Consider the following 27,824-nt stretch of genomic DNA (forward strand, 5'->3'; position numbering starts at 1 on the left):
ATATTGCGAAAGCCTAACATAAAGACTTTACTGCCCAAACCTCCTTTACTTCTGCATACCTGCCTTTATTGAAACACTTTTACCATTTTACTTTTTTTTTTTTTTTTTTTAAATACAGGGAGACTGCGTTGCTTATTGATCCAAAAAACTCCTGTTCTTCATCACGCCAGTGGGTTGCTCTGGTTGTGGGACATGAACTCGCCCATCAATGGTTTGGAAATCTTGTTACTATGGTATTTAATATTTTTAAGTGCTCAAATATATCCATCTATGTCCTGTTGCACATTATTTTGGCCTTGCTATTTTACATTTTGCTATGGTAGCATAGTAGTGGTGGTTCCCGCCTTTTAATCCCAGCACTTGGGAGGCAGAGGCAGGTGTATATCAGTGAGTTCGAGGACAACCTGGTCCACAAAATGAGTTCCAGGATGGCCAGAGTTGCACAGTGAAACCCTGTCTCGAAAAACCAGAAAGAAAGAAAAATTGGCTATGATACTGTGTCAAAGAATTGGATAGAAACATTTTATTTTAAGCCGCTGGTGGCTGCACATGCCTTTAGTCCCAGGGCTGGGAGGTAGAGGCAGGTGGATCTGTGAGTTTCAGGCCGGCCTGGTCTATAGAGCAAGTTCCAGGACAGCTTGGGCTACACAGGAAACCCTGTCTCAGAACAAAACAAGAAACATTTTCTTTTAAAGGATTTGTTTTGCAAAAACATTTATCAGGGCTAGGCAAATAGCTCAGTGGTTTGGTACTTGCCCAGCATGCTCAAGGCCAACATAGAGAGGATTGAGAGAAAGGGGAGAGAGAACAGAGATGAGACCATATGTGTTAGCAGAAAATACTTAGTAAACTTACACGATTTGTTTGCAGATAGGGAATGTTTAGATACTAATTTGGGTAAGAGAAAAATTTGTCTCAGACAAAGAGAAATTATTTGGGTAGTGAGATTCCCAGCTATCTATAATTGTTGGAGTTATCTCTGTTATGTAGTTTGCTAGTTGAAAAGAAATGTATAAACAAAATTTATCTTTATTTAATTAAAGTGATTGTTAAGAGTCATTGTAGTTGGATAAAATAAGATGAAATTTGGGGGAAATAAGGTTTTTTTTTTTAATCTGTAAAGTTGTGCTTAAATCTAGCTAATTGGAGTTTTCAGTTATCATATGTATTGTGTATCTGATGTTTCCTAATGGTTCACCTTTACTATAAATAAAATTCTGATAGAGCTAATTATGTTAGTGTTTTGAAATACAGAGTTGAGTAAACGACTTAGAGGTACCTGTGTAGTGAAAGAATTCTTTGATAGCCAAAGACCTGAACCTCAACGTGGAAGTTGGTCTAGTCCATATATCTTAGAAGTGAGCAAGAAAGGAAGATCTATTTCAGCTATGACTTAGCTGAGAGCATTTCTAAAGAAAGTCAGTGTGTTTCTGAAAATAAGCTCTCCCACTTTTCTTTAGATGCTTAAACCTTTTTTATAGGTTACAAGTTTTTTATTTTTAATATAATTTCTTTGGAACTATACAAGCTAATGCTGCATTCAAACTTGTAGGAATTGTATTCTCAAAAAAAAAAAAAGAATTATCCCTTTCTCTGTTTTTTTGTTTTGTTTTGTTGTTTTTGTCTTCTTGAAGCAGAATCTCCTTATACGGTCCTGGCTGTTCTGAAGCTCATTATGTCCATCTGACAAGGCTGACCTCAAACTCAGATTTTCCTGCTTCTACCTCCCAAGTGCTGGGATCACAGGCCTGCACCACCACTCCTGGCCTGTTATTTTCTTTTAATGAAGCAAGTCTGCTATTTCTTATCTTTTTTTTTTCTTTGTTTTTAATTTTGGTTTCTCAAGACAGTTTGTCTGTGTAGCCCTGGCTGACCTGCCAAGCTGGCTTTGAACTTACAGAGATCTGGGTGCCTCTGCCTCCTCAATGCTGAGATTACAGGTGTGTGGCACCACAGATGGCTTCCTACCAAATAATTTTGTTCAACTTTGAGAAAATATGATGATTTATGGCCAACAGTAAATTTTAGTGCAGGGAATATGTGCTTATTGTTTTGAAACTACTTTTTACTGTGCTTGTATAACTAATTGTCTTTATTAGGTGCCAGTCGTTCCCAAGGTTTAGTGTTCAATAGCTTTGAACCAGGGGCTTACCTAAATGACACAGTCTTTAGTACTTAGTATTAAAAATGTTTGGTCTTTTTAACTGTGTGAGTCCTCTTTTATTATTCAACAAAAGTTCTCTGGCCTCTGTTTTTGATTCATATATTAATTATTCTCTTGAGATTTACTTCAGTGAAAATTAGATTGTTGTGTTCTAAAAAGATGGTTCCTAAATTTTCTCATTTATTACTCATTTGTTTCATTATACAGAGAATTCTTTATTAGTTTCTGTGATTAAAACCACATAGATACGGTCTTACATTTTTAATAGTGTTATCCCTGTACAAATATAATAAATGTTTATTTAATGTTTCTGGACCTGTATGGGTAAACAGGGACACCCCCCACTCCCAATGGTATCTGTTAATGATTTTATTCTTGGTCTGTTCCACTCGCTATGCATATGCATTCTCATGATGTGAATTTTCTTTTTCATAAATACTTAAGTATCATTTGTTTTTTAGCTACTTCCTGCCCTGACATTTCTGTAAAGTTTATATAATCCTTATAAGGTTGTACTAGTTTTTTTAATTTATTTAGAAGTAGAAACCCAAGTCAGTGTTTTTCCTAGTCATTGTGTGAATAATTTTTGAGTTTTTGGCCATGATAGCTGTGGTTTGCTTTTTTGTTTTTGTAATGAAATTCTTTGCTCCAAACAGTACTCTGGTTTTCTGCCCAGCCTGATACTCTCTTGTAGTGAATTTAATAAATTGTTTTGCTAGTCAGTGAGTAGGGGAGAGTGAGACTCTTATTCTTTACTAAACTGTTTTTCTAGCCGGGCGGTGGTGGCGCACGCCTTTAATCCCAGCACTCGGGAGGCAGAGGCAGGCGATTCTCTGTGAGTTTGAGGCCAGCCTGGTCTATAGAGCTAATTCCAGGACAGGCTCCAAAGCCACAGAGAAACCCTGTCTCGAAAAACCAAAAGAAAAAAAAAAAAGGACTGGCTATGTAGACCCAGTGACCCAAAATTTCAAGAGACCACCTGTCTCTGACTTCTAAGTATTGGCATTAAGGTATACGCCAGCATGCCTGGCCAAAACTTTTTTCTTTGTGGCAGGGCTAGGTAACAAGATTTCACTTTGTAACTCAAACATATGATCCTCCTACCTCATCCTCCCAAGTTCTGGGATTATAAGAGCATATACCCCAATAGGGGCTGGAGAGATGGCTCAGCAGTTAAGAGTACTGGCTTGTCTTCCAGAGTTCAATTTCTAGCACCCACATGGCAGCTTACAACTAACTGTAATTCCAATTCCATAGGATCCACACCCTCATATAAACATACATGCAGCCAAAACAACAATGCACATGAAATAAAAATACATAAAAATTGAAAATAATAAACACTTTTTTTTTTTTTTGCATGGTGAGGTTTTTATATCTGGTCTCTTTGCTTATGTGTTCTGTTTCCCTTTCTGTACACTTAAGTCTCTTCCTTTCTCCTTTTTACTTCTGGTAGTAAGAAGTTCCTTATTACACCAGTTGGCATTTCTTTTATCCTTTTTTCTCTTCTCAAATATGGGTTCTTTACTAACTTGCTTCTGTTGAATTTTAGTTTATTAAATTATAAATTTTCAAGTATAATAGAAGGGAGACATGCTGTTCAAAAAATGGAATGACTATTAGTTTGTTTCCTTCATTTGTTTCTGCCTTTTTCTTTTTAGGAATGGTGGACTCATCTGTGGTTGAACGAAGGCTTTGCGTCCTGGATTGAGTATCTTTGTGTAGACCACTGCTTTCCCGAGTATGATATCTGGACGCAATTTGTTTCTGCAGACTATACTCGTGCCCAGGAACTTGACGCCTTAGATAACAGCCATCCTATTGAAGTGAGCTATACTTCCCAACCCTTTTAGTGAAATACATAATTTATTATGTCTCAGTATGCTTAGGAACTGAAATGAAAAGAAAGCTGCATGGATGATTTATTTGTTTGTTCATTTATTTATTTATAGCTCATATTTCCCTGCTTGAAACTGTTACGAATAAGTAACAAATAAGTTCTAAATAACATTTCTCTTTAAGGTAGGGAATAAATTTTGTTTTTGTAGAGGCAGAAACCGTGGGCATTTTTGATGAGAAAACCATGTCTATTGAGTAATACTGTAACTGATTTCAACATTCTGGACACAGTTCAGTGTCATCAATGCACAGTGTGTTTCTCTAGTTCTTGGCCTGTCCTCACTTCTTGTAGTTAACTTTGTTAATTATTAATAGGCTGTGGGTTGTTGTTTCTTTTTCTTTTCTTCTTGGCTTTTTTTGAGACAGAGATTTCCAGCCAGGCGGTGGTGGTGCACACTTTTAATCCCAGCACTCGGGAGGCAGAGGCAGGCGTATCCCTGTGAGTTCGAGGCTAGCCTGGTCTAGAAGAGCTAGTTCCAGGCCTGGAACTCACTCTGTAGAGAAGGCTGCTTCTGCCTCCCAAGTACTGGGAGTAAAGGTGTATACCATCTTGCCTGGCTTTGGCTTTGGCTTTGTTTTGGTTTGGTTTGGTTTGGTTTTGGTTTTCGAGAGGGTTTCTTGGTGTAGGTTTGGAGCCTGTCTGTCCTGGTACTCACTCTGTAGACCAGACTGGCCTCAAACTCAATAAAATCTGCTTCTCTCTGCCTCCTAAGTGCTGGAATTTATTCATGCACCACCGCCACCCGACTTGATTATTATTTTTTAAGTTGTGGAACCTGGCATCATCATCATTATTGTTGTTATTATTATTTTTACATTGGTGGGAACACATGCCACAGCATGTGTGGGGATATCAGAAGATTTTTGAGAGCTGGCTCTCTCCTCTGTAAGTCTTTTTTTTTCAAGACAAGGTTTCTCTATAGCTTTGGAATCTGTCCTGGAATTAGCTCTTGTAGACCAGACCAGGCTGGCCTCTAACTCACAGAGATCCACCTGCCTCTGCCTCCCAAGTGCTGTGATTAAAGGCATGCACCACCACTGCCTGGCTCTCCTCTGTAAGTCTTGAGGCTCGAACTTGTCAGGCTTGTGTGGTTTAACTCTTTACCCACCAGGCTATCTTGTAATTACTATTTTTTTAACACATTTTTTAAAAATTATTTTTATTTTATGTACGTTGGTGTTTTGCCTGCATGTATAGCTGTGTGAGGATATCAGATCTTGGAGTTACACAGACAGTTGTGAGCTGCCATGTGGGTACTGAGACGTGAATCTATGTCCCCTGTAAAACAGCCAGTGATTTCAACCGCTGAGCCATTTCCAGCCCCCATTTGTTGAGTTTTGAGATAAGATTTTGCTTTGTGATCCTGGCTAGCTTAAAACTCACTATGTAGCCAAGGCTAGCCTGAACATCATGGGTGATTTTCTTGTAATTGCTTTTTTGTTTGTTTGTTTGTTTCAAGACAGGGTTTCTCTGTAGCTTTGAAGCCTGTCTGGAACTAGCTCTTGTAGTCCAGGCTGGCCTCGAACTCACAGAGATCCACCTGCCTCGGCCTCCCAAGTGCTGGGAATAAAGGCTTGCGCCACCGCCGTCTGACTGTATTTAAGAGCTAGGAAACTCATGCAGTTTATAAATTTTGCATCCAAAGAACTGGAGTTATAATCCTGCTTTGTATTTAATTATTGTTCTAAACCCATGGTTCTCAGCCCTCTTAATACTGTCACCCTCTAATATAGTTCTTCATTTTGTGACGATCCCCAACCATAGTTATTTTTTTGCTTCTTCATACATGTACTTTTCCTACTGTTATGAATCATAATGTAAATATCTGATGTGCAACCCCTGTGAAAGGGTCATTTGACCCCCAGAAAAGGGTTCTTGACCTATAGATTGAGAACAACTGTTCTAAACCTTTATAATTTGTGGAAAAACATCAAAATTTTTTCATCATGATACTCTTAACAGATAGACTCAAGAATAAATGGAGGGCTGGAGAGATGGCTCAGCGGTTAAGAGCGCTGACTGCTCTTCCAGAGGTCCTGAGTTCAATTCCCAGCAACCACGTGATGGCTCATAACCTCCTATATTGAGATCTGGTGCCCTCTTCTGGCCTACAGGCAGGATACTGCATAAATAAATAAATAAATAAATAAATAAATAAATAATCTTTTTTAAAAAAAGGATAAATGGAACTTTAATAGCTTGCCTTTCATCAAAGGAGAGTCAGGATTAAAGCCTGGCCTGGGAATTGTAATAGGGATTATGCCATATATTCTGTCTTATTTAAGTCAGTTGCTCTTATTTTTGAGGATTTTCATATATTTTTTGAGTAAATTAAAGGCAGAAGAGTTAGAAGGGTTTTCCTAGAAAGCTTTTTATGTAATTCAGTGTTACAGGCTGTCTGCTCCCTGTCATAACCCTGAATCACACTGTCTGCCAGGTCAGTGTGGGCCATCCATCCGAGGTTGATGAGATATTTGATGCTATATCGTATAGCAAAGGTGCATCTGTTATCCGAATGCTGCATGACTACATTGGTGATAAGGTAAGAAAAAAAACCAAACTATTCTTTCAATACTGAAATCATAGTTTCAAAGCATGCACAAAAGTTTGGCCTTATTGTAAAATTAAAGATCTACATAATTTTTAGTTTATGTAGATAATTTAATTTTAAAAAGTTTTTCTTATCTTGGTTATTAGAGTTTTCTAGGAGAATGATACACAAGTTAGAATGTTTGGTAAGAAAGGTAAGCTAGGCTGGGTGGTGGTGGCACATGCCTTTAATCCCTAGTAATTGAGAGGCAGAGGCAGGCAGATCTCTGTGAATTTGAGGCCAGGCTGGTCTACAAAGTGAGTTTCAGGACAACCAGCGAGGGAAACAGAGAAACCCTTTCTGGGGGGGGGGGGGAGGGAGAGAGAGAGAGAGAGGAGAGAGAGAATAAAGGATAGTTACTTTTAGATAAAATTTAGTAGGCTTCGAAAGGATATGTGTTTCTCAGCATATCTGTTACTTTAGTATTGGAGTACATTGACTTTTGACTAATGTGCATATCTGCTATAAATTCTGAGGTCTGACTCACTTGAATTTAAAAATTATATTTTTTCAGGACTTTAAAAAAGGAATGAACATGTATTTAACCAAGTTTCAGCAAAAGAATGCTGCCACAGGTAATCTTTGCATTTTTATTTATTTTTGTTTCAATTTTTACCACCATCCTTGCTTTCCTCTTTTTGTCATGTATGCAAAGCACATACCAGACTGAGCTGTACCCTGGTCTCAAAGAATATTAAATAACTTGAGCTAGAAATACAGATAAAGGCCCTAGGTTTGATTCCCCAACACCAGAGAAGGGGGGTGTTGGAAATAAAATGTTAGCATTCTACACAGGGAGGATCATTTTTTGACAAGTCATTTGCAGATTACAGACTACACTTTGAACAGAAAAAAATGTACTATTTAATGTTTTTATTTCAGCCATTTATGAAAGATCCTTGTCATTCTCTTATACTTGGGCTACCCTGAATGGTTTTCATACTCATGCTAAAATTTCAGTGCTTTCTGTTTTTCCTCCTTGCTACTCCCCAAATATATGGCTTTGTGATCTATTAGAATTTTGTGGTTGCCTGCTATACTAGTAGCTTTGCTCTATCCATCTCTTAAGCTAAGGCTGAAGCTACTTTCTATTGTATTTACTTAGTGTTGAAGTCCATACCTCTTTTATACATCTTTGTAAGCCATGCTCCCCTGAGTACTTTAGCCCGTGCCTATGTTTTTAGTGTCATCTCCTCATTCTTCTTCTAGAACTCACCGAAATATTGCTGTTACTGATTTCTTTCATTCTTTCTTTTTCTCTCTTTATTTCTTTCTTTAATTTAAATTTATTTATTTTTTTGTTTGTTTGTTTTGGATAGTATCCTCTATGTGTCTTGGCTGTCCTGGAACTAGCTATGAATACTGGGTTCTTGTACTTGCTTCTGCTTTTGCTTCCCAATTACTGAGATTTCAGGCATGTTCCGTGTGTGTGTGTGTGTGTGTGTGTGTGTGTGTGTGTGTGTTTATGTGCACACCATGAATGTAGAAATCAGATCACTTTTGAGATTTGATTCTCTTCTGTCACTAAAGGTGAGGGTAGAGTTCATGTGTTAGACGTGTGTAACGAGTGTTTTAACTTATGTATATGGGTTCATACCCATACATGTGCACAAGTGCATATGCCCTGAAGACCAGATCCTCATGCCTCTGCCTCCCAATGCTGGGATTGAAGGCATACACCACCACTACCAGGCCCCAATTTTTTATGTGGGTGAGTACTGGGGATCTGAACTCAAAACCTCATGCTGGTATGGCAAGAACTTCATCACGTGAGTCCTCTACAATATTCCTTCAAGTAGAATTTATTTAGTTGTAGTATTGTGGGTGGGGCATTTGTTTGACCAACTGTGTGACAGGCAAAACAGTTGGTAAGCTATGCAATGTTAAGACTTAAAGGGATTTACCGATTTAGGAAATAAACATTTCAGGTTATTGTTTTTATTTACCTTCTAGAGGATCTCTGGGAAAGTTTGGAAAATGCCAGTGGTAAACCCATAGCAGCTGTGATGAATACCTGGACCAAACAAATGGGATTCCCTCTCATTTATGTGGAAGCTGAACAGGTAAACCTGTAAGAAGTCCTTGCATCGCCTGGTGAGGTGTGTCACCCTGTGATCTCCATACTTAGGGGAGACAAAAGGAATCATGAGTTTGAGACCAGCCTAGCCAGTTTGGGAAAAAAAAAAAAACAAACAAAAAAGAATATTAGCACAGTTCATTCCTCGAAACTGAAGCATATTACTGATTGGACTAAATGCAGACTGCTAGATGATACTTATTTGTTCTCTTGGCTCAGCTCCTTATATAATTCCGTAGCCTGCGGATGCCGTGCCACACGCCTTTAATCCCACCACTTGGGAAGCAGAGGTAGACAGATTTCTTATGAGTCTTAGGCCTCTATACATAGTGAGTTCCTCTGGAAGGAAGACCAACCAGTCAAACGGTGCCTCTAACTCTTGAATCATCTCTTTGGCCTGAATTTTTTAACTTTAGTTTTTAAATTTCTAGCCATTCATTTATTTAGTGAAATTGTGGATTGAATCTAGGACCTTTTCTTCTTCATTTTTTCCTCTTGTTGATATTTGGAGACAGGCTTTCTCTGTGGAGCCTTAATTCTCCTGGAACAGTCCCAATAGACCAGGCTAGCCTTGAACTCAGAGATGTGCCTGCCTGTGCCTCCCAAGTCCTGGGATAAAAGTATGCCCCAACACCACTCAGCCTGACCTTTTCTTTCTTACTTGTTTGCTTGCTTTGTTTCTTTCTCCTTTGTTTGTTTTGTTTTTGGAAACATTGTCTTCCTATGTAGCCCTGGCTGGCCTAGAACTTCCAGAGATGTACCTGCTTTTTCCTCCCTAGTAATGAGATTAAAGGCTCTGAAACTATGCCTTTACTTCATTACTGTTTCTTGTACTTAGTTTAATTACTAAGGTTATTTTTAGTGTAGGTTTACATTTGATTTAAGTAAGTTCAAATCTGTTATATTGAATACTCTTTGAAATATCCCAGAATGCAATATTGATGAACGATCAGGCAAATGACTGTCTTATTTGTTGAAGCTGTTTCCTCCCTCCCTTTGGTAGAGGCCGAATGTGCGGTGTAGATGTACATGTTTGTGTGTGTGCGTGCAGGTGGTGAAGGATTGAGGTCAGTGGGCTGTCCACCTTGGTATTCTGAACCTGAGATTTGATAGTTTGACCAGGTTTACCGGGCAGCAAGCTCCAGGGAGCCGTTGTTTCTACCTTGCACACACTAGGATTATAAGTGTTTGTTATCACACCCCAGTTTTACATGGTGCTGAACTGAACTCGGGTCCTGATGCTTGCATGGCAAGCATTAGAGTAAATTGTCATCTTGTCCAAAATGTGTGTGTGTGTGTGTTTAAAATTTATTTTTATTTTAAGTGCATTGGTGTTTGCCTCCATGTGTGTCTGTATGAGGGTGTCAGTTCCCCTGGATGGGAAGTTACAGGTATGAGCTGCCATGTGGGTACTGGGGATCAAACCTGGGTCCTCTGGAAAAGCACTCAGTGCTCTTAATTACTGAGCCATCTCTCCATGCCCCATATTTTTTTTTTTTTTTTTTTTTTTTTTAGTTTTTCGAGACAGGGTTTCTCTGTGGCTTTGGAGCCTGTCCTGGAACTAGCTCTGTAGACCAGGCTGGCCTCGAACTCACAGAGATACGCCTGCCTCTGCCTCCCGAGTGCTGGGATTAAAGGCGTGCGCCACCACCGCCCGGCCCCATATTTTTTTAAAAAATATTTATTTATTTATTATGTACATAATATTCTGTCTGCATGTATGCCTGCAGGCCAGAAGAGGGCACCAGATCTCATTACAGATGGTTGTGAACCACCACGTGGTCGCTGGAAATTGAACTCAGGACTTTTGGAAAAGCAGGCAATGCTCTTAACCGCTGAGCCATCTCGCCAGCCCCGCCCCATATTTTTTAAACATACAAATCATTGCTTATTTTTTTCTAGTTATTTGCAGTCACCCTCATCTTCACATTTGTGTTTTATTGTAAAACTTGTACTTTAAGGGCTGGAGAGATGGCTCAGTGGTTAAGAGCATTGCCTGCTCTTCCAAAGGTCCTGAGTTCAATTCCCAGCAACCACATGGTGGCTCACAACCATCTGTAAAGAGGTCTGGCGCCCTCTTCTGGCCTTCAGGCATACACACAGAATATTGTATACATAATAAATAAATAAATAAATATTTAAAAAAAAAAAAAACTTGTACTTTAAAACAAGACATGTTGGCCAGGCAGTGGTGGCGCACACCCTTTATCCTAGCACTCAGGAGACAGAGGCAGGCAGATCTCTGAGTTTGAGGCCAGCCTGGTCTACAAGATCTAGTTCCAGGACAACTAGGGCTGTTACACAGAGAAACCCTGTCTCAAAAAACCAAAACAAACAAACCAGATGTATTGCTTTTACATTTAACAAGTAGCATTCTAGGATTTGAATTCTGAATATTGAAACTATAGATATAATCTTTCTCTATCAAGAATAGTATAATTTGATTTATTTGTTTGTTGTGTATACTTTGGGAGAAGTGGGACAGGCCCAGGCTCACTGTAGGCTCACTATGTAGCATTTTCAATGCTACCTGAAAGTTCTACTCCTCTCCTTCTCCCTCCCAAGAACTAGGATTACTGGTGGGCATTGGCATTCCTGGCTTTTTGTTGTTTATAATTTTAAAGACAAATAATTTGCTTTTAGGAATTTCTCTCATCTGAGTGTTACACACCTTCAGCAAAATCATATTACATAGGAATTGGTCTTTTATTTTTAAAGTTGTATTTTTTTTATTGAGAAAAGGAAAAAAAAGTATCCGCCTCCTCCCAGCCTCCCATTTCCCTCCCCCTCCTCCCACCCTTCTCCTCCCCCCCCCCCCATCCTCTCCCCTTCCCTCTCCAGTCCAAAGAGCAGTCAGGGTTCCCTGCCCTGTGGAAAGTCCAAGGTCCGCCCCCCTTAAAAGTTGTATTTTATTTAAATTAATTTTGTATATGTATTGAGTAGCTGGTCTCTAGGGCATTTAAACAGGACCCTTTTTCTGAGATCTAAATGAAAAGGATTGATTTTTTAAAAGTATTTTTTGTGTTTCATGCATATGTACAGTATATCTTGTATTCCCAGAACACATCCCACTCCTACCCTCATGGGTTTTTTTTAATAATTCACTGGATGCATATGGGTATGGGGCCAAGCACTGAAGCATGAACCACCTACAAGGGGCCACACATCTAAAGAAAATTGGCACCCCTCACCCCAAAGCAACTGTTTTATCAGCTAGGGGTGGGCTTATGATCTCCTCCTTCAAGAGTGACTTTTTTTTTATTCTTTACTTTCCTCATCTGTATTTTGAAAGACATTTGTTTGTCCCAGCTCCCTATCTATGTTGTCACAGAAACACCCTCCACAAAAGTCACAGTTGTTACAGCCTTGACTTTGCTTCTGTAGGTAGAAGATGACAGAGTGCTGAGGCTGTCTCAAAAGAAGTTCTGTGCCAGTGGACCATATGTTGGTGAGCATATGTGCTTATAAGAGGAGACTGATCAATAAATTTGGGTTCCTTATTAGTCATTTTCAATTTAAGAGTAAATAATACTATATTATTTATTATTTGTTTAGCTGTACTTTGAATTTAATTTGTTTTATTTTATTTATATATGTGTGCTTCTTATCTGTATGTGCACCAACTATGTGCAGGTACCTAAGGAGGCCAGAAGAGGGCATCAGATCCCCTAGAGTTGGAGTTACTGGCAATTGTTAGTCATGATGGAAATGCTGGGAATTGAACTCTTGTCCTTTGGGAAAGCAGGTAGTGCTCTTAACTGCTGAGCGATCTCTCTAGCCACAATCTTAAAATTTTGTGTCTTGGATCAGGCTGTGGTGGCATACACCTTTAATCCCAGCACTCTGGAGGTTGAGGTAGGCTGATCTACAAATAGGTTGAGGCCAGCCTGGTCTACAAGAGCTAGTTCCAGGACAGCTAGGGCTGTTACACAGATAGACCCTGTCTCGAAACACCCCACCCCCCACTCCCACCCCTCCCGCAAAAAGTGTCTCCCTTATTGAAAATGAGTGAGGGAATTGCTCTTACCTCTGTAATGATATCTATAATGAGATCTGGTGCCTAGTGCCCTCTTCTGGCAGGAAGGGATACATGCAGAAAGAACACTGTATACATAATAAATAAATCTTTAAAAGAAGAAAAGAAAATTAGTGAAAAAGGGTTGGAATATGTAAGAAATTATTTCTGCAGTCTTATTCTCATTAAGTTATTGTGTGTGATAAGTATTAAGTCCAGTGGTGATTGTCTTTACTTAATATTAAGTCATCATAGTAAGCACTAGAGTTGGTTCATACTTTATTTTCTTAGCATCTTTACAAAGGTAGAGAGTAGTATTTTTGCTTTTATACACACAAAAGCTAAGGAATCGCTAGTTTACTTAAATTGCTCAAAGTCAGCTGGGTATGGTGGCATATGCCTTTAATCCGAGCACTTAGACTCAGAGGCAAGCAGCTATGAGAATTTGAGGCCTACATAACAAATCCCAGTACAGCCAGGGCTATGTAGAAAGACCCTACATCCCCCACAAAATTTTTTCTTAAAATCACATGTCTAATAAGTTTAGAAGAGTGGGAATTCACAGAAGATAATTAAAATCCTGAGTTTCCCTCTCAACTACTATATTCTCAGGTAATTCCTCTTGTCATTATGCTCTTTTACAATAAGGTTTTACCCAGGAAATTAAATTTTACTTGAAGAAATTAAGTTTCCTTTCCTTTAAAATAGTAATCTCAGTATAGTCCCTGTGACCAGACAAATAAAGGCTGGAGCCGGGCGGTGGTGGCGCACGCCTTTAATCCCAGCACTCGGGAGGCAGAGGCAGGCGGATCTCTGTGAGTTCGAGACCAGCCTGGTCTACAAGAGCTAGTTCCAGAACAGGCTCCAAAGCCACAGAGAAACCCTGTCTTGAAAAACCAAAAAAAAAAAATAAAAAAAAAAAAAAAAAAATAAAGGCTGGAGTATCTCAGTGGGAGGGGCTTGAGCTGTGATTTAACCTTTTTTGTTTGTTTTGAGCCTGGGTTTCACTGTGTGGCTCTGGCTGTCCTGGAATTCACTCTATAGACTAGTCTATCCTCAAACTCACAGAGATCTGCCTGCCTTTACCCTCCATGTGTTGGGGTTAAAGGCGTGCGCCACCACCGCCCGGCTTTGATTTGCTTTTTGATATCTGAGACAGTGTTCTATTTTTCAAATGATTTGGTTTTTAGGTATGGCTCCTCCGTGAAGAAATACAGTAGTTCCCAGGTTTGTCCTGTCCTAGTGTAGTAAGTGTGAGCCCTTTAAGAAAAACACCTGCTCAAAATTAACAACACAGTCATTGTTGTCTTTATTGCTCTACTTGAGTTAATTATTCTCTTTGAGACAACTGTGATTCTGATATTACATTCTCTTTTCCTTTGCACTAATATTACTCAGGTCACCTTGAAGCATAGTGTAATGCCGAGAATGTGTCTGGTTACAACACTGGCAGTCCTCTGTCTACCTTACCACCTGCTTTTTAAAGATTGTCTTTCAATTTTCTTCTTGTTTAGGTGAAGACTGTCCTCAGTGGATGGTTCCTATCACAATCTCTACTAGTCAAGACCCCAACCAAGCTAAACTAAAAATACTAATGGAGAAGCCAAAGATGAATGTAGTTTTGAAAAATGTCAAACCAGACCAGTGGGTAAAGGTGAGTTGAGAATGGCATAGCCGTTTGTACTTTATCTGAAACGATTTATTTCTTTTACTTGCCTTCTGTGGCTATATCTGAATTGTATTCTTTCAGTTTAGACTATAAAGTATAGAAAGGAAAAATAACTTTACTGCATTTAGTCATGCACACCTGTAACCCCAATACCCAGTAGGCTGAGGCAGGAGGTTTGTTGTCTTTATTGCTCTACTTGAGTTAATTGTTCTCTTTGAGACAACTGTGATTCTGATATTTGAGGCTAGCCTAGGCTAGTGAGACTTTCAAAAAAAAGAAAGGAAGGAGTAAATAGCAGAGAACATTTGTAGTCTTGCAGCTGCACACTGCACTACCATTCCAAAAAGTCAAGCATGGTAGTGAAGACTTTTAATCCCAGCCCTTGAGAGGCAGAGGCATGTAGATCTCTGAGTTTCATCTACATAGTGAGTTCCAGGGCAGCCAGGGCTACACAGAGAAACTCTGTCTCAAAAAAATAAAAAGACCAAGCAAATGAGCTGCCGTCCCATTCTAATGGTGTGTTAACCTCTGTCCTGTATTGTTTCCTATAACTGCAATTAAGTGAGGTGAGAAATATAGAAAGTAGGTTTGTCGCTGACACAGGAGTTCTTTTAAGCTACTGCTGTAAAATTATTTTACAAAAATACCAGTTAGGGGGCCGGGTGGTGGAGGCCCAGCACTCCCAGCACTCGGCGGCAAAGGCAGGTGGATCTCTGTGAGTTTGAGGCCATCTTGGTTTAGAAAGCCGAGGGCTTCACAGAGAAACTATGTCCCAAAAAACCAAAAAGAAAAGAAAAAGATCAGTAGGTATTATTTTTCGTTGTTTTATACTGAGTAATAAAGTTTTTTGCTGCAATTTCTTCTTATAGGTTATCTCAATTTTTTAGTTGCTAAAATGTGACCACTTAGCCAGGCGGTGGTGGCACACTTCTTTAATTCCAACACTCAGGAAAGACAGGCGGATCTCTGTGAGTTGGGGGCCAGCCTGGTCTACAGAATGAGTTTCAGGACAGCTAGGGCTATTACACAGAGAAACCATTTCGAAAAACAAACAAAACAATAACAAGGGCTATTTAACTATTTTAATATTTAAAATGTACTCTGGAATATAATATTAACATTTGAAATTATGAAAGTTTCTTATAAATTAGAAGTTGTATGCACCATGATCCTAGTAGTAATTGCATTTAGAATTGTTTGGTTATAAGTCTGGTGGTGGTGGCCCATGCCTTTAATCCCAGCACTTGGGAGGCAGAGTCTCTCAAGTCTTTAAAAAAAAAAAAAAGAATTATTTATACAATATCTTTTTATGTTTCATTTATTTTTTATTTTATGTGTATTGGTATTTTGCCTGCATGTATGTCTATGTGAGGCTGTCAAATCCTGGAGTTATAGACAGTTATGAGCTGCTATGTGGGTTTTGGGAATTGAACCTGTGTCTTCTGGAAAAACAGTCAGTGCTCTTAACCACTGAGCCATCTCTCCAGCCCTTCTTTTTCTTTTTTAAATATTTATTTATTATGTATACAATATTCTGTCTGTGTGTATATCTGCAGGCCAGAAGAGGGCACCAGACCTCATTACAGATGGTTGTGAGCCACCATGTGGTTGCCGGGAATTGAACTCAGGACCTTTGAAAGAGCAGGCAGTGCTCTTAACCACTGAGCCATCTCTCCAGCCCTTCTTTTTCTTTTTTAAATATTTATTTATTATGTATACAATATTCTGTCTGTGTGTATATCTGCAGGCCAGAAGAGGGCACCAGACCTCATTACAGATGGTTGTGAGCCACCATGTGGTTGCCGGGAATTGAACTCAGGACCTTTGAAAGAGCAGGCAGTGCTCTTAACCACTGAGCCATCTCTCCAGCCCCCTTTTTTTTTCTTTTTTTAAGGCAGGGTCTCACTATGTAGCTCTGACTGTCCTGGAACTCATCTAGACCAGGATGGCCACTATCTTCACCAAAAAAAAACCAAAACAAAACTTTTTAAACATGGAGGGCTGACTGAGTGGTAGCACTCATCTTTAATCCTGGCCCTCTGGAGGCAGAAGCAGGCAGATCTCTGAGTTTGAAGCCAGCCTTGTCTAAATAGTGTATATATTAGCCAGAGCTACACAGAGAGACCCTGTCTCAAAAGAGAAATCAGGGAAAGAAGTGGTTAATACTGTTTGTTGGCTCTTTTCAGTTAAACCTGGGAACAGTTGGGTTTTATCGGACCCAGTACAGCTCTGCCATGCTGGAAAGTTTATTACCAGGCATCCGTGACCTTTCTCTGCCTCCAGTGGATCGACTTGGATTACAGAATGACCTCTTTTCTCTGGTGAGCATCTCACACTTAGGTCATATGATGCGTTTGTTTGTTCAAGGGTCCTGTTTCTCCTGGAATGTATAAAGCATAATTAGAAAGATACAGTTTTTTCTGAAGATGGCACATTTGGGATGACAACAAATGGTTAATTATTAATTAATATAACAAAATGTACCCATATTATTTGCCAGAAGCAAATTCCATTTCATGGTTTCTAAGTCAGTTTTATTTAAACTTTTGTAATATTAAATCTTTTGTAAGGCAAAAAAGTCCATTCTTTTCTAAACAAATGGATATGAGTCATGACGAAATTTCCCTGCTGATTTTTTAAAAACTAATTCAGAGTGATTTCATGTTTTTCTTAAGTAGTACTTATATTTTAGTAGGAAAGACAGAATGTTTTAACAGTAAGTTATAACTCAACTTATAGCATATCAGCCCCAGAATTATATACGTATTTGACTTTGTTCCAGGAAGGCTTTAAAGCAGCAAAATTCATATTTTGTCTTTATGACTCCAGCAGATTAGGTAATTTCAGGATGTTTTTGCCTGTGGTAAAATTGTCATTCTTTCTAGTGTTCCTTTAAATTGGACCTGAAATCTCCTTGCCCTCTGTGATTGCTGATTGGATTCCTACTTTGCATAAATGCAGATTAGAATTGATGGACAAATCCTCCCATCTGCTGATCTCACTGCTACGGGAGACCTGTCCCAGGAGAGCAGGCTGTTTGTGCAGTTGGCTGATAGAACAGAAGTTCTTTTTCTAAACTCTTGTTAGTCAGTGCTGAAAGCAAGCACTCTGAATTCCTAGCCTTCCCATTCGTGTTCTTTAGAAGTGAGTAAAGGAGAGGCTCAAGTTGACACAGTTTGCAGGCTCAGCCCTGAAAGAGTCTTTGTAAGAACCGGAGCCCTAGCTCTTCTTGAGCTTTTCTGAAAGTATAAAAAATGTGAAAACATTAAAGTGATGCCCCAGAAAGTGGATAGAAATAAGAAGTTAGCTGAGTTTTGTTGTTCCCAAATTATGATGTATAATGTAATTTTTTAAAAGAGTTCTTTTACAAATAGCAAAGGAATAAATAAAAGATTTTGTCATAGTAGGATTTTTATTCTATTAGTATTCTAAACTTATTTAGCCTCATTTCCTTAAACAAACAAACAAGATGACTAGCAGTAGATAATGCCAAAGTACATGGGGTTTTTTTGTTTGTTTGTTTGGGTTTTTTTTTTTTCTGTTTTTGTCTTGTTTGAAGGCTGGGCTAATTTGTGTTTTTTCCTATCCCAGGCTCGAGCTGGAATCATTAGCACTGTAGAGGTTCTAAAAGTCATGGAGGCTTTTGTGAATGAGCCCAATTATACTGTATGGAGCGACCTGAGCTGTAACCTGGGGATTCTTTCAACTCTCTTGTCCCACACAGACTTCTATGAGGAAATCCAGGAGTTTGTGAAAGATGTCTTTTCACCTATAGGAGAGAGACTGGGCTGGGACCCCAAGCCTGGAGAAGGTAATGAATGAGTATTGTATGAGGACAGAATCTGTTCCCTTGTCACAGTTAGCACCAGCGTATCTGTATTCAGTTGTCACTGTATATTCAGTTAGCCACAAACTACATCTTCTGAACCTGCTGGTGAAATTGTCACACCCGCAGCAAACAATAACTCAAGTAGCATGGAACCCATAGAGACTCTCCTGCCTCAGCATGAATCATCCCCTGGCATCGCTCAGCTTTCCGAAGTAAGAATTGCTTGCCAGGCAGTGGTGGCAGACACCTTTAATCCCAGCACCCTAGGCAGAGGTAGGCAGATCTCTGTGAGTTAGAGACCAGCCTGGTCTGCAGAGTGAGTTCCAGGATGGCCAGGGCTACCCAGAGAAACCCTGTCTCGCCAAGATAAAAAAAAAGAAAGAAACTATGTTTGTGTTGTCCATGATTATGTCTATAATCATGCACCTTTTGTAACTGTTATTTAAATGTTGTGTTGAGACTGGTGATTTACAAGCTTTAAATGCAATTATTTGTTGTCATCATTTGTTGCTCACTAAATAAGATGTTTTCTTCTGACTAACCTTAATCTAGGAGTTTTTTTCTTTTTGTTTTGTTTTTTTGTTTTTCGAGACAGAGTTTCTCTGTCTAACAGTCCCAACTTTCCTGGAACTAACCTTATAGACCAGGCTGGCCTCGAACTCATGAATATCTGCCTGCCTCTGCCTCCTAAGTGTTGGGATTAAAGGCATGCACCACTACCACCTGGCTGTTATTTCTTTTTCTAGTGCTGACTTTAAACCCAGGACCTAGCCTGTTCTAAACTCTGTCATTGAGTTATTCCCAGGTCACTAATCTGAGAATCTTTTAATAAGAGCAATAATAGTAGCAATACTTGGCACTATCTTTTTTTTCTTGGTTCAGCTAATATTTATGTAGCTAGTAAAAGTCAGGTGCTATTTTAGAAGCTGGTGGTAGAAATGAGCAAAGCATTGCCTTGTATAACTTACATTCTAGTGTAAGACATTGCAAATTGTATCATGCTGGTGGAAATTATCATAAAGAAAAAATAAAACTAGACAATGTAAATAAAAAGTACTAAGCTAGCATTTTATAAATAGTTGAGGAAAATGATCACTAATAGTTGATCTTTGAGCATAAATGGAGACTTGAAAGGGTCAAGAATAGAGCAAACATGGTTCAGACCAGAGGAACCAGCAAGTGGCAAGAATCTAAAGTAAGAGCATGCCTGGAGTGTTTAAAGAATAACCAGAAGTAGTTGGCGTGGTGGCACACAACTTTAATCCCAGCACTCTGGGAGGCAGAAGCAGGCAGATTTCTGTGAGTTCGAGGCCAACCAGAGCTGTTATACAGGAAAGCCCTGTCCCAGGCTGAAGAAATGGCTCAGAGATTAAAAGCATTGCCTATTCTTCCAGAGGTTCTGAGTTCAGTTCCCAGCTTGGTCTTCTTCTGGCATGCAGGCATGCATGCAGATAGAATACTATATATACCATAAATAGGGTAAATCTTTTTTAAAAAGAAAGCAAGAACCAGGTAGTGGTGGCGCACGCCTTTAATCTCAGTACTCTGGAGGCAGAGGTAGGTGGATCTTTGTGAGTTCGAGGCCAGCCTGGTCTACAAGAGCTAGTTCCAGGACAGGCTCCAAAGTACAGAAAAACCCTGTCTCCAAAAACCAAAAAAAAAAAAAAGAAAGAAAAATGAAAAGGAGAGAGAGAGACCGAGAGACCCCCTGTCTTGAAAAATAAACAAGCGAAATATATAATTGGAAGTCTAGTGAGGTCAGGACCAGATAAAGGAGGGTGAGAGGCCCATGGCAAATTAACAGAATCCTACAGGGGGTGTGGACTGTAGTAAGTTCTTTTTTTTTTCACATTTTGTGTTACTAGATGTTAAAATTTTTGAACATGATTTAATTTGTATGACTGTGAAAAACAATCTGAAGGAGAACCATACAGAAGGCTATTTGAGGGTTGGGTGCAGCTAGCCCTTTCAAGTGGCATATTCTCAGTGTGTTTTGAAGCTAGTACTAAAACTGTGTGGGGAAAACTGAGTGTGATAGAAAGAAAATTCATCAGATTACTTGTAGAGGACCAGGCTTGGTGACCTTTAATCCCAGTGTTTAGGAGGTCTTGAGTTTAAGGCTAGCCTAATGTCCACAGAGAGTTTCAGGCCAGCCAGGTTTTCATAGTGAAACCCCTCTCATTAAAAAACAAAATAAAAATAAATAAATAAATATAAATATATATATTATGTTTGTAAACATGCATACTTACCTATATACATACTGCTGTAGCACCTTTGGGTGCAAAAAAGAGGAGTTTGATTTGGGGTCTTTCAGATTGAGGTCCTTTTGGACATCAGCATAGAGAATGCCTAGAGATCCAGGCTAGGTAAATACATTTTGGAGTTAATAGCATGCAGGTAGTATTTATAGCTCTGAAACTAGAAGAAATCACCTAAAGACTAAGAATAAGAGAGGTTTGAGTATCATAGTTCGGGATTTAGAAATTGGTAGAAGAAAACTCAAAGCCGGACATGCTGATGGAACATTCCTGTAATCAGGAAATAGAAATACACAAGATCAGCCTAGTCTGCCTAGAGTTCTTTGTTCTTTGTCTCAAAAAATAAAAACAAAGAAGACTTGGCATGGTGGTCCACACCACTAATTCTTGGGAGGTAGATGATCAAGAATTATCCTCAGCTTCATAGAAAAGCCAAGGTCACCCTGGACCATGTAAAACTCGGGGAGAAGAGGATGAAGAACCACAAAAGAAACAGTGAGAAGGAGATACAGGAGAAAGAGTGGTCCAGAACTTATCTAGACAACTCTTTAAAATGTAATTTCCGGTTCCAGGGAACCCATAGGGTTAAACCAAAGGCCTCTGGCTTGCTCTACCTCAAAGCTCTATCCCCAGACCTTGCATGGAGACTTGTACCTGTAATGACAATGATACTGAATTGGGTGTGGGTATTTAGTGATAATTTTGCATGTCATTGGAGGATGAATCTATTTGATTTTCATTTTGAAATCTAAGGTTTCAGTTTATTGTCCAAAAACATTTACACGCTGGGCGGTGGTGGCGCACGCCTTTAATCCCAGCACTCGGGAGGCAGAGGCAGGCGGATCTCTGTGAGTTCGAGACCAGCCTGGTCTACAAGAGCTAGTTCCAGGACAGGCTCCAAAACCACAGAGAAACCCTGTCTCGAAAAAAAAAAAAAAATTTACACATGGGTCCTTTTAAGCAAAACTTGGGTCAAACCTGCATGATGTAAGCCTTTCCCTTTCATGTTACTTTTGTGGATTTTTTTTTTTCCAAGACAGGATTTCTCTGTATAGCGCTGACTGGCCTTAAACTCACATAGATCCATCTGCCTCTGCCTCCTGAGTGCTGAGTTTCAAGGCCTGCACACATCACCACCACTCAGCTCATGTATTGTCTTTAACAGTATAATTAACTACATCGAGAGTACATTAGTAGGCTCTGATAGCTGGCACTTAAAACAAAGGCAGCAAATTCATTTGCTTGTCTAGTATGTTTAATCCTTCCCTCGTACAGTTTGATAAATTAAGTCATGTGTTCTCTCAAGTTTTAGAGTAATTGTGTTTGTTCAAGACTATAGACTTGGTATAACAAAGTTAAAAAATATTTAGGTAGTGAATTTATAAAAGCAGACTTTTGAAGTAGTCCTGTGTCTTCACTTCTCAACCAGGTCACCTAGATGCACTCCTGAGGGGCTTGGTGCTGGGCAAACTGGGAAAAGCAGGGCATAAGGCAACTTTGGAAGAAGCCCGTCGTCGTTTTAAGGAGCATGTGGAAGGAAAACAGATTCTCTCTGCTGATCTAAGAAGTCCTGTGAGTTATCTTAATAAATTCCCTTGAAAGCTGGGCATGGTGGGACAAGCCTTTAATCCCAGCACTCAAGAGACAGAGGCAGATGGATCTCTGGGTTTGAGGCTAGCCTGGTCTACAGAGCAAATTACAGGACAGCCAGGGCTGTTGCACAGAGAAACCCTTTCTGGAGGGAAAAACAATAATAGTCATAATAAATCCCATTGACTTTCAGGTATTAGTGTCAGTCTGTGAAGCTAAAAATTGACCTAAGAACTGACCCACAGACCCGTTTTAACTGCCACTTAGGTAGCACTTAAGTGCTGCAAGGTGATGAGCATTGTGCATTTCTCTGCGGGAACTGATAGAAGCTGTTGTCAGGACATGTCAGCCCTCTGTGATCATTCACCAGTAGTCTATTAGTGATTGATAAACAAAGTCTGTTTGTGCAGATGCTTAACTACAATTTTTTTTTTTACTTCATCTTGTAGCTTTTCTTGGTTTTGTTTTTCCAGATAGGGTCGTACTATGTAGTTCACAGAGGCCTTCGACTTATAGTTTTTCTTCTGCCTTACTGTCTACAGAGTTAGAACAACAGGCCTCCGACAACATGCCTGGCTACTTTATCTTAGTTCGAATATTTATAACAAAGTGCATGTAACTCAAATGACTTCTTTTTCCCCCTGGTGTTCTTTTGTAGGTCTATCTTACTGTTTTAAAGCATGGTGATGGCACCACCTTAGATGTTATGCTAAAGGTAAGTGTACCTGCAAAAGGCTCTAGGTTCCTGCTTTTGAATTTGAATATACCCAGTACCACTTTAAATGGTTTGGGGAGTTGGGAAAGCCCTGGTAAAGAAATATATGTGCTGGGTCTGACTTTTAATTCCAGGTATTAAGAAAGTTGAAGCAGGGCAGAGTTTAAGGCCTATCTGGTGACAGACTGAGTTCAAAGTCAGACTGGACAACTTTTTGAGAACAAAAAAGTAAAAGGGCTGTGGGAGTGTAGCTTAACGGGAGAGCTGGCCTGGCATGCTGGAGGCCCCAAGGCCCAGACTCCACTACCATTATCCTGGGAAGAGAGGGGAGAGAACTGAGAAGTTGGTTTGGGTGTTTTCCAAATGATGCTGAACTCATTTTTCAGGTTTATTTGTATATTTTTCCTTCACAACTTAATCTTAACCCTGAAATAGTGAGGTTCGACCCAGGACTTTGTGCATGTTAGGCAAGGGTTCTGCCACCAAACTATAGCCCTGTTTGTTTTGTTCTGTTTTGAGACAAAGTCTCAGGTAGCCCAGGCCAACTTTGAAGACTATTGTTGATTTTCTGAGCCTTGTGCCTCTGCACCACCCCAGTGCTGGGTCACAGATGTGCCGCTTTGACCGTTTTTCTTTTGTTTTTGTTTGTGTGTTTTGTTTTTTGAGATAGCGGCTCATTTAACCCAGTAATACTCTACCTCCCTTTGTAACTGAGGCTGGCCTTGAACTCTTAATCTTCTACCTTCCCAAGTTGCTCAGATTATGGAGATCACAGACGTGCATCACATCTGCTCCCAACTTTTTTTAAAAAGCAGGGTCTTGTTAAGCAGTGGGGGAACATGACTTTAATCCCAGCACTTGGGAGGCGGAGACAGGCGGATCTTTGTGAGTTCGAGGCCAGCCTGGTCTACAAGAGCTAGTTCCAGGACAGCCAGAGAAACCCTGTTTTGGGGCCGGGGAGAAGGCGGTGTCTTAGTAGGTTATTTAGGTTGCCCTTGAGCTTACTATAGCCCAGTGAGGCTTGAACTAATTCTTTTGTAACCTCCCAAATGGCTGGGCTCACAGTTTGAAGAACCTACTATGTCCCTGTCCCTGTCAGTGGTTCTCAACCTTTCTAGTGCTGTGACATTTTAAATTCAGTTTCTCATGTTGTGCTGACCCCCCCACCATTAAATTGTTTTATTGCTACTTCATAACTATAATTTTGCTACTCTTATGAATCGAAATGTATCTGATATGCCAGGATATCTGATATTTGACCCCAGTAGGGGTCACGACCCACAAGTTGAGAACAGTTGGTCTAGATGATTAAGCCAGGTTCTTTAAAACTTATCCTATGGAAAGACAGGCAAACTGGCACTTACCTTTAATCCCAGCACCTGGGAGGCAGAAGCAGGCAGATCTCTGAGTTCAAGGCCTGCCTGGTCTACCTAGTGAGTTTCCAGGGCAGGATTGCACAGAGAAACAGAAAAATTTTGTCTCGGAAAAAAAATCCCAAGTTTGTCCTAGGTAAGTGGTAGTTATCTCCTGACCTCCACAATCATGTGCATCCCTACACACAAACTGTTTTAAAAATGCACAACACTTTTCCTTGTTATATACAGGGATCTGGATTCCATCCCAGTATGCGAAGGAAGAGACAGGAATAAAATGGAGGGAGGGAGTATCAGGTATCATAAGCATTATGAGTCACCAGGAAATCATCTCACCTGTCTTCATATGTTTATTAACATTGGGAACATACAATTAACTCTTGTTCCATAATGGTAGTGACCTTATCAGAGTTTGAATTAATAATAATACTTGGGACAAATGCTATATCTAGTCCCTGTGCATTAATTTTAGTCTTTTAAAAAAGAGCCATGTTATGTTAGAGGTGAAAAGACCAAAATATGTTTATTATTGTCATCAAGTAATTATTCAAAATGTGCCTAAATACCCATATCACCCACCAGAACTATGTGCTCATTAAAAGATTTACGTGTAAGCTGGGCATGTTGGCACAGACCAGGGGGCCAATCACTTTTAAAGTGGAGCTGGGAAGATTAGGAGCTCAAGATCATCTGCAGCTGCACAGAGAATTCACGCTGGGATATGATACCCTGTCTCAGCAAAGATGCTTCAGTGGCTAAAGGCACTTGCTGCTCTTACAGAAAACCCAGGTTTGCCTCCAGCATCCACATAGTGGCTCTCCATAGCTCTAGTTCCAAGGGATTTGGCACCTTCTTCTGGCATCTGAGGGCACCAGACACATCCACAGTGAACTTACATATATGCAGGCAAGCCTCATATATATAAAATAAAAATAAACATGTCTTTAAAATACATTCATGCTGGGTGGGGTTTTTTTTGTTGTTGTTCATGTTCCTTTATTTATTTATTTTTAAACAGTCTTTTCTCATTTATGTACCTATTCCAGTTCCCACTCCCATCCACTTCTCAGAGAGGATAAGGCTTCTCATGTGGAGTCAACAAAGTCTGGCACATCAGTTTGAGGCAGGACCAAGGCCCCTCTCCCCATTATATCTAGGCTGAGTAAGGTATTTCTCCAAAGAGAATAAACTCCAGAAAGCCAGTTCAAGCAGTAGGAATAAATCATGATCCCAGTGCCAGTGGCCCCGCAGATTGCCCCTGCCACACAATTGTCATCCACATTCAGAGGGCCTAGTTTGGTCCTATATAGGTTCCCCACTGTCAGTTTGGAGTCAGTGAGCTCCCACTATCTCATTCAGCTATTTCTGTTGTTATCCTCTTCATGGTCTTGACCCCTTTGCTCATATTATCGCTCCTCCCATTCTTCAACTGGACTCTGGGAGCTTGGCCCAGTACTTAGCTGTGGATCTCTGCCTATGCTTCCATCAGTTCCTGCCTGAAGGTTCTATCATGTCAATTAAAGTACTCATCAATCTAATTACAGGGGAAGGTCAGTTCAGGCACCCTCTCCACTATTGCTTAGGGTCCTAGCTGGTGTCATTCTTGTGGATTCCTGGAAATTTCCCTAGTGCCAGGTTTCTTGCTAGCCCCATAATGGCTCCCTTAATCAAGATATCTCTTTCCTTGCTCTCCCTCTCTGTCCTTCCCCATCTCAGGCATCGTATTCCATCATCCTTTCCCCCTCCCATTCTGCCCTCCCTTCTTTCCGCCCCCCATGAACCCAATTCTCTCAGGAAATCTTGTCTATTTCCCCTTCCCAGGGGGATCATTTTTTAATGCCAGCACTTGGGAGGGAGAGGCAGGCAAATCTTTGAGTTCAAGGCCAGCCTAGTCTACAGAGGACTTTCAGGACAGCCAAGACTATACAGAGAAATCGTGTCTTGAATCATGTCTTGAAAAACTAATTCAAGGGGCTGGAGAGATGGCTCAGAGGTTAAGAGCACTGGCTGCTCTTCCAGAGGTCCTGAGTTCAATTCCCAGCAACCACATGGTGGCTCACAGCCATCTGTGCTGAGGTCTGGTGTCCTCCTCTGGCGTGTGGGCATACAAGGCAGAGTGTGTATACATAATAAATAAATCTTTAAAAAAAAACTAATTCAATATATAAAATAAAATGAAAACAGATCCACATTTATAGATTCATAGATTAAGAATACTTCTGTTGGACTGGAGAGATGGCTCAGAGGTTAAGAGTACTTGTACTGGCTATTCTTCCAGAGGTCCTGAGTTTAGTTCCCAGCAACCACATGGTGGCGTACAGCCATCTGTAATGAGATCTGGTGCCCTCTTCTGGCATGCAAGCATACATGCAGATAGAACACTGAATACATAATAAATAAATAAAATCTTTTTTAAAAAATACTAAGGCTAGATGGTGGTGGCCCATGCCTTTAATCCCAGCACTTGGGAGGTAGAGGCAGGTAGATCTCTGTGAGTTCAAGGCCAGCCTGGGCTACAGAGTGAGTTCGGTTCCCAGCAACCATATGGTGGCTCACAACCACGTAAAATAGATCTGGTGCTCTCTTCTGGCACACAGACAAAACACTGTACATATAACTGTAGGTGGGTAGGTAGATAGTCTGGAGGTGGTGGTGCACGCCTCCCAACACATCAGAGACAGGTTTATCTCTGAGTTCTAGGCCAGCCTGGTCTGCAGAGTGAATTCCAGGACAGATTCCAAAGCTACACACAGAAAAACCCGTCTCAAAAAACCAAAGCCAAAGGGGGGGGGGGGGGGGACTCGGTCCATGGTGCAGGGAATGTCACGTCACATGCAACAGTCTCATGCCATTAAACTGAGGCTGTTCTTTAATTTTTTTTGTTTTTTTGAAAAAATATTTATTTACTTACTCATTATGTGTACAACATTCCTCCCATGTGTGCCCGCAAGCCAGAAGGGGGTGCCAGGGCTCATTATAGATGGCTATGAGCCATCATGCGGTTGCTGGGAATTGAACTCAGGACCTCTGGAAGAGCAGTCAGTGCTCTTAACCACTGAGCCACCTCTCCAGCCCCTGAGGCTGTTCTTGATTTAAAAAAAAAAAAAGAAAGAAAGAAAAAGGAGAAAGAGGCAAAAGAAAAACTACACTTGAAGGTTTATTGCTTAATCATGTTATACACAGGCTTCCTTTCCACTAATGAAAATTGTTTTGGATTAAGCTTTCAACTAAACATTGAGTGCCCTTCTTGGTCTTCATAGTCCTGTGAAACTGTATTATAAGTCAGATGAATGAAATATGTGTGAAATGTCTGTTCCGAGGTAGAGCATATGGCACACATCTTTAATCCCGGCAACTGGAGGTAGATCTCTTGAGTTCAAAGCCAGTCTGTTCTTCATAGCAAGTTTCAGACCAGCCAAGTCTGCACAGTGAGACACTGTACTAAAACCGACCATCAAACAAAAATGTTCCATGAATAAAACTAAGGAGTCTGAAAGCTTTATGCCAGATATTTCATGTCATGGCAATATTTTAACAGTTTCCATTAGTGTGTGGTTTAATAGTTCACATTTACTTAGCATGGGAAAATTTATAAAAATCACCTTTTTTCTGGGAGGTGGGGAGAACCAAAAACCTTAGTG

At 40.1% G+C, this 27,824-nt stretch overlaps 1 protein-coding gene across 1 annotated transcript in view; it reads left to right on the plus strand.

Moving 5' to 3' along the window:
- The window catches only part of Npepps (aminopeptidase puromycin sensitive), a 91,183-nt gene that overhangs the window by 55,228 nt on the left and 8,131 nt on the right, over positions 1–27,824 (plus strand). The window contains exons 9-19 of the mRNA XM_075990921.1: positions 119–233; positions 3,826–3,990; positions 6,502–6,606; positions 7,169–7,229; positions 8,608–8,717; positions 12,116–12,179; positions 14,261–14,400; positions 16,602–16,736; positions 18,007–18,226; positions 21,935–22,077; positions 22,754–22,810. Coding sequence (XP_075847036.1) covers positions 119–233; positions 3,826–3,990; positions 6,502–6,606; positions 7,169–7,229; positions 8,608–8,717; positions 12,116–12,179; positions 14,261–14,400; positions 16,602–16,736; positions 18,007–18,226; positions 21,935–22,077; positions 22,754–22,810 — 1,315 coding nt within the window. The remainder of the gene's footprint in view (positions 1–118; positions 234–3,825; positions 3,991–6,501; positions 6,607–7,168; positions 7,230–8,607; positions 8,718–12,115; positions 12,180–14,260; positions 14,401–16,601; positions 16,737–18,006; positions 18,227–21,934; positions 22,078–22,753; positions 22,811–27,824) is intronic.

The sequence above is a fragment of the Microtus pennsylvanicus genome, chromosome 11 (genome assembly GCF_037038515.1).
Source record: "Microtus pennsylvanicus isolate mMicPen1 chromosome 11, mMicPen1.hap1, whole genome shotgun sequence".
In the NCBI taxonomy this organism is placed as follows: domain Eukaryota; kingdom Metazoa; phylum Chordata; class Mammalia; order Rodentia; family Cricetidae; genus Microtus; species Microtus pennsylvanicus.